The 7177-nt window shown below is 36.5% G+C and overlaps 1 protein-coding gene across 3 annotated transcripts in view; it reads left to right on the forward strand.

The window, feature by feature from the left end:
- The window catches only part of SAMD8 (sterile alpha motif domain containing 8), a 122394-nt gene extending 115442 nt beyond the window's left edge, over nt 1-6952 (forward strand). For all 3 annotated transcript variants that reach the window (XM_059882681.1, XM_002698916.7, XM_059882682.1), the window contains 2 exons: nt 2026-2176; nt 2361-6952. In XM_059882681.1, coding sequence (XP_059738664.1) covers nt 2026-2176; nt 2361-2665 — 456 coding nt within the window. In that variant the 3' untranslated portion in view covers nt 2666-6952. The remainder of the gene's footprint in view (nt 1-2025; nt 2177-2360) is intronic.
- Nucleotides 6953-7177: the final 225 nt, after the last annotated feature.

Genomic DNA, 7177 nt, shown 5'->3' on the forward strand with positions numbered 1-7177 from the left:
CTTGTCCTAACACTTGGCTTGCATCCTCAAGGACACTTTGTAGTCATGGTGACTGCCAGAGCTTTAACTGTCATGTCTGAGTTGTAGGCTGGAAGAAGGAAAGGTAAAGAAGACTTCCTCCAAGCTGTTGTCTCTTTCATTGATAAGTAGCCTTCCCAGAAATCTTCTAGACTTCCACTTTCCATCTTACTGTACAAAACTTAGTCTCTTAGCCACTCCTAGCTGCAAGGAATGATGAGAAATGCAGTGTTATAGTTGAATTCATCACCTCTTCTAATTGATTTTAGAACTGTTACTACTGAAGAAGGGAAAGTGGATATTGAATGGTAGCCATTATCTCTGTCATAGCCTGTTTCTTATTGGCAAGAACAGGCAAGCAAATACTACTGTGTTATAGGGTATAAAACTTGGCAATGCTTTTGTGCTGTAGTAAGCTTTTAATTTCCATTGGATCATAGAAAAAGCAACTGAATTCCAGAAAAACACCTACTTCTGCTTTATTGACTACTCCAAAGCCTTTGACTGTGTGGATCATAACAAACTGGAAAATTCTTAAAGAGATGGAATACCAGACCACCTTACCTGCTTCCTGAGAAACTTGTATGCAGATCAAGAAGCAACAATTAGAACTGGACATGGAACAACGGATTGGTTCCAAATAAGGAAAGGAGTACATCAGGGCTATGTATTGTCACCCTGTTTATTTAACTTCTATGCAGAGTACATCATGTGAAATGCCGGACTGGATGAAGCACAGCTGGAATCAAGATTGCCGGGAGAAATATCAGTAACCTCAGATATGCAGATGACACCACCCTAATGGCAGAAAATGAAAAGGGACTAACGAGCCTCTTGATGAATGTGAAAGAGTGAAAAAGCTGGCTTAAAACCCAACATTCAGAAAACTAAGATCATGGCATCCCATCCCATCACTTCATGGCAAATAGATGGGGAGACAGTGAAACAGTGACATATTTTATTTTCTTGGCCTCTAAAATCACTGCAGATGGTGCCTGCAGCCATGAAATTAAAAGACACTTACTTCTTGAAAGAAAAGCTATGACAAATCTAGGCAGCATATTAAAAAGCAGATATGTTACTTTGCCAACCAGAGTCAAATCTATGGTTTTTCCAATAGTCATGTATGGATGTGAGAGTTGGACTATAAAGAAAGCTGAGCTCTGAAGAACTGATGCTTTTGAACTGTGATGCTGGAGAAGACTTGAGTGTCCCTTGGACTTCAAGATCAAACCAGTGAATCCTCAAGGAAATCAGTCCTGAATATTCATTGGAGGGACTGGTCAAAGCTGAAGCTCCAATACTTTGGCCACCTGATGCGAAGAGCTGACTCATTGGAAAAGACCCTGATTCTGGAAAAGATTGAAGGCAAAAGGAGAAGGGAAGGTGAGATGGTTGGATAGCATCATTAACTCAATGGACATGAGCTTGAGCAACCTCTGGGAGATAGTGTAGGACAGGGAAGCCTGGTGTGCTGCAGTTCATGGGGTTACAGAGAGTCAGACACGACTGCGCGACTAAACAACAACAACCTTTTCATAGTAAAGGAAGTCCTAGTAGAGAAGTTTGAATTGCATTGATTTCACTGTATGTGTGCTCAGTTGCTTGGTCATATCTGACTCTGCGACCCCATGGACTATAGCCTTCCAGGCTCCTCTGTCCGTGGGATTCTACTGGCAAGAATACTGGAGGAATGGGTTGCATTTCCTACTTCAGGGGATCTTCACAGCCCCAGAATCAAACCTGCGTTTCTTGCATTTCCTGCATTGGCAGGCAGATTCTTCACCACTACACCACCTGGGAGGCTATTGATTTCATTAAATTACCAGAATATTTCTGAGTATAGCCAAGCTTTGACCACCCATTATTGGTGTCTGCAGTTAATTACAGTGGGAGTCTGTTTGATTTTGCTTAGCTCTGTCATTCAGTCTTTGAATTTCAGTGGGAGTTGTAAGAGCCTCTATTGCCCTAAGCATTTGAAACACTAATTCTTAGCTTTCTTTATAGGTATATGGCAGTGTATGGGAGAAATTACACCGGGCCTTTGCCATTTGGAGTGGCTTTGGTATGACCCTAACTGGCGTTCACACTTGTGGAGATTACATGTTCAGTGGCCACACAGTCGTCCTAACTATGCTGAATTTCTTTGTCACTGAATGTAAGTATTTCTTTAGTGCTTCTCTACATAGCAAATGACTGGCTGGCTATACAGGAGGCTGTGGGAAGGGTGTTAAATTCTATGAAGAATGGGAAAAACAGATCTAGGAAACGCATGACGGAGAAACATTGGAAGAAATGTTGGAAGAAATGATTTTAAAATGATCTTTCTGTCCTTTTCTCAGATACACCAAGAAGCTGGAATTTCTTGCACACTTTATCCTGGGTTCTCAACCTCTTTGGAATCTTCTTCATTTTGGCTGCCCATGAACATTATTCCATTGATGTGTTTATTGCCTTTTATATCACAACGAGACTCTTTTTGTACTACCATACTCTAGCCAATACGAGAGCATATCAGCAGAGTAGGAGAGCAAGAATTTGGTTTCCTATGTTTTCTTTTTTTGAGTGCAATGTTAATGGTACAGTCCCAAATGAATATTGCTGGCCATTTTCAAAACCAGCAATAATGAAAAGACTAATTGGATGAAGACTATCTTTGTAATGGGCTCATGACTAAAGATGCAGTCATTGTTGAAAGTAACTTTGTGTTCTCCCCCAGGTTGTTCCTGAATGGTTTTTTGCCTATATGTTGACAAAGTTCTCTGTCCTGAGCAAGGCTGTGACCATAGCAAGCCAACAAGAACAATCAAGAGTCCTTACCTGTCTGTCAACAGAAGTTTAAGTAGATGTTTTCTGCCTCTTCTCTTTAGGCAGACTTAATATTATGATTGAAGTCAGGCTCTTAGCTTTACGTTTTGACTATTTGCCTATTGAACTTAAGCTAATCAACTTAAAGCAGTTTGCTGGTTGAAAGATGTAAAAAGAAAAAAAAAAAATTCCCCAGTAGGACTCTAGGCAAGAAATATTGAGAAGAATACTAATAATTTGTTAGGTTCCTTATTTTCTTCAGAGGAAAAACCCCTACCCAATGAGCAGTACTTGTTCTTTGAACGAATCTCTGTGTCTTTCTAAAAAAAATGCAACTCTGGGAAGTGATCCATTTTACTGACAAATTAATTTTTGCCTTCTGAACTGTCTGTAAGAAAAGTATACTGAAGATACCAGGATCCTTGAAACGAGAATGAAAGAGGCCGTATATAAGATGACAAAGTACAAATATAATGCTGGCATTTTTTTCACCAAAATTAACAAAAGATTCAGTTCTGTTTTTGTTCTAAGGGTTTAGTATGATCATCAGTAAGTATTCATGAGGGAAAAAATGTCTGCATCCATAAAAATAAAATTGGCTTAATTTTAGTGATGAAAGTCCCTGGAATAACTGTGCTGTGACTGTTAGCCGGATAGATGACAGGCCAATTTTATGCTTTTTAATGATGTTATTTAATGAGCAAAATGAGAGTTTTTATCAGATGTTAGATAAAGTTCTTATGTCCTTAAATGGGGATGTTTGCATGCAAATTTTTGTCTGAAATTTATAACAGGTTGCAGGCATAATATAACTATTTGGTTTTTGAAATTTCTCATCTTGACCATCAGACAGCCTCAGACATATTTGGATATGAAAAGGTTTTGTTGTTTTTTATTTTTAAATACAATTGTGTACATACATTCTTTCTATTTAGCTTTAATTTGGCAGTCAGGAGTAATATAACTTAGTTGCTGTTTACAACACTAGAAATTTAGTACCTTAAGTAATTTGACCTCTGTGATAACCTCTGTCACTTTAACTTTTAATGATTTTGTACAGTAGTTCTGATAGTAGGATGGTTGTAGAATTAGAAGTTGAACCCCAACTCATGAGCTTAGCCACTTGGAATATTAATTGTGTAGTTTTGCATTCAGTTTTAAAACAAGGAGTTAGAAAAGGTGCTGGCATATTGAGGTCTAAAATTAGGCCACTTAGCAGAAACATGCTGTTTATATAGTGAAATATTTTATTTTTGCACTTTGAGTCATACTCCCACCCCCTGTAAGTTACAAAGGAGCCTGAGTGGATTGGGCGGGAAACAGATATAATGCAAGCAAGTTTCAGCTAGTGCTGAGTGACCCCAGTTTGGGTCTTCTCTGAATATTGTTTTTTTATTTTTCACTTGAGAAAATGTCATGAGATAATTTAGTTTTATTATGCTTTTAAATCTCATACTTTAGAATCTGATAATACCTTAAATTGTTGATTCTGGTACATTCTGGGGATGAAAATGTCAACATTTCATCCAAGGAAAGTGCATTATCATGAAAGTTGAAGGATGTTTCCTATGCAGAGTAGTTTGACCCTTGAATTCAAAAGATACATAGCATCCACTTTTTCCAAATGACAGAAGAAGCCTGAATTTAGCTAGGAAGGGACTGATTTTGGTTTTTGGAAAAATGTTTGGAAAAAATCCGTGGCACCATTAATTCAAGAATGTTGAATAACTACTTAATGGTAAATTTCCTAACAGCAGTCTTCTTTCCTTCATATGGATTTTATTCTAGAACAAAATAGGAAAAAAAAAATTACAACTAACTTTGCAGAGCTATTGATACTGAGAGTGCCTAACAGCAGACTGCAATGAGGAGTATAAAATAACTTCCCAACCTTCCTTTTACCATATCCATTTTGAGGAAAAGGTAAGCTAGATTTATAATTTATTGTTATAACTATTACAAGGCAGTGTTTACATACATTAATCATCTCCAGGTCTCTTCCTTGGAAAACTTTGAGACAACATTTTTTTCCATTTCTTTTTTTAATATAAAACTTATATTTTTGTTACTTATTGTTTTGTCTGGAAATTTCCAGATTTTGTCTTTGTATCTTTTTTTCTTGTAACAATTTTGTTAAAACCATAATGAAAGTAGAATTTACATTTTGACTGTGACTGTGGCTAGGTAGAGAAACTGCATGCCTTAGATCTACAGATTTTTCACCTTGTATGCGGTTTCAAACATGTAAGAGGTTTACCTCATTAAACACTGAGACTTCGGTATAGAGGGAACCAAGGCAATTTTTTGTTCAGGGATGCAAACTGGAGGTTATACTGAAAGTCTTCCATGCAATTTCTGTCTTCTTAGGGGCAGCATTACCTTTTTTTCTTTTTTTAAAATTCCTTGCAGGACAGTGTTACTGAAGGTTAGTTGAAGTTTGTAGAGAATATCAGGTTTAGAAGAAGGCAAGTTTGCTATTATCACCACATAATTTGGGAGAAACCTTTTTTGGCTGTGCTGCAGAATTTTCAACATGCCTGTCTTCTCCATAATCCTCTGTAGCCAGAATTGCTTAGGTAAAAATACACTTTCCATATGCTAGGTCTGTTTATTAGTATCACTTTAAATCAGAATGTAGTGAACTCGGCCACAGAGCCAATCAGTTAAAGGAGTGTGGACTGTTCACAGAACTCCACGCTAGAGACCTGCTGATGATGTAACTCTGGCACTGCAAGTGGCATTCTTCCCTACCCTGTACCTGCTTAAAATTCTTACTTAATAAGGACAGAGGTGCCAAATCCTTTTATAGCTAATATGAGACCCTATGTTTTGAGGACACCTGTTTGGAAAGTGTTATTTATATATTCAAAGTGATATTCATAACACTAACCTGCTTTGACTGTATTCAGTAAAAAAGCAATTTCGTTGTCAGTTTCATAGTAAACTTTTTTTAGAGGATTCTTGTTCCATAATGTTTTAGAACATTAACCATATTCTTGTTTTAAACTCTTTAATAAATTTAATTCTTTGATTGTCTTCTTGTAGACTTAAATTATCCCTTACTAAAAGTAATTATAGTAACAATCATTTGCCAGTTCTTTGCAGGCATTTGAGATAGGCTAACTCTTTTATAGAATAGTCCCATGGCTTTCTTAAACAGTATTGGTTTCATTTAGAGAGTTTCAGAGCCAACAAAGCATGTCAACTGTAATGCCGTCTTTACTTGGCTGTGACAGTTTGCATTTGTGAAATGTTTAATCTGAATTACCCTGTACTGCTGTAGAGGAAATTGTTAGTAACATCAAAAGTCAGACTGTTGCTACAAGTGACCAGTGAGAAAGGAAAGAGGTTGAGGGATTTTTCCTTCTCTTTTAATAGCTTTGAATGACTGAAATTACTATGGAAATAGGTTTTGGTGCCCCTCTCACTTATTCCTCACCCCCAGCAAAGACCACCAACTTCAAGTAACTAAAATGTGGCCTATTATTTTGCATTAAGTTGAATTAAAACATCTGTGCAATCTATAAGCCATAATTCAGCTTCCCCCAAAGTTAATTTTTTAGACTATGGTTCTACCTTATATTAGCCAAGGACTTTTTCTCTGTGTACTCCATGTTTATGCATAAAGAAGTTTTGTACCTAATATGGAAGGAGAGGGAGTACTATGTTAATTTTGCTGTTATTTCAGCTCTGTTTCAATCTGAACTACTAGGTTGTCTGAACTAGTGAAGCATTGTTACCAGTTAGTAATACCATCTTTAAAAGGTTCAATTTTAATAATTTTTTATTCAAAGAATCTATGACTTGTTAGGACAATTGAAGTATTTCTGATATGAAACAAAAGAAGTGGAGACTGGTACTTAATGGGGGAAGCAAAATTAGCTTGGGCTAAGATGGGCATGTTTTGTTCTATGAATTCTACCTAAATGTCACCCAATGTGCAGAGAAACTAGTATTACTTGAAGATGTGAAAGTTCCTGTGGTAGCCATACCTTGAAGCACAGTATTGTATATAAGTAAATATCTCAATTCTAAATTAAATCCAGATTTAACTAATATATATTATTTTATATCTTTGTTGTATTAAAATGTTTAAAAACACTAAAAATAAAACATTTGAAAATTGGATTGTAGTCTCTTCTTTAAATGTCTTTGCATTATTAATGCAGCTGCTTTATGTTTTATAAAGTGAATTTTTTGTTTTTGCAAATGATTGGGTCCTGCAACTTTAAATACTAATGTATTGTCTAGTCCCTGGCATGCACTACTTCTTAGTTGTCTATTAGATAAGCCATTTGCCCTTTCTCCTTTCTTTTCCGCAAACTAGGGAAAGAAAAGTGATATTACTGAT

Source organism: Bos taurus, chromosome 28 (assembly GCF_002263795.3).
Source record: "Bos taurus isolate L1 Dominette 01449 registration number 42190680 breed Hereford chromosome 28, ARS-UCD2.0, whole genome shotgun sequence".
NCBI classification, from domain to species: domain Eukaryota; kingdom Metazoa; phylum Chordata; class Mammalia; order Artiodactyla; family Bovidae; genus Bos; species Bos taurus.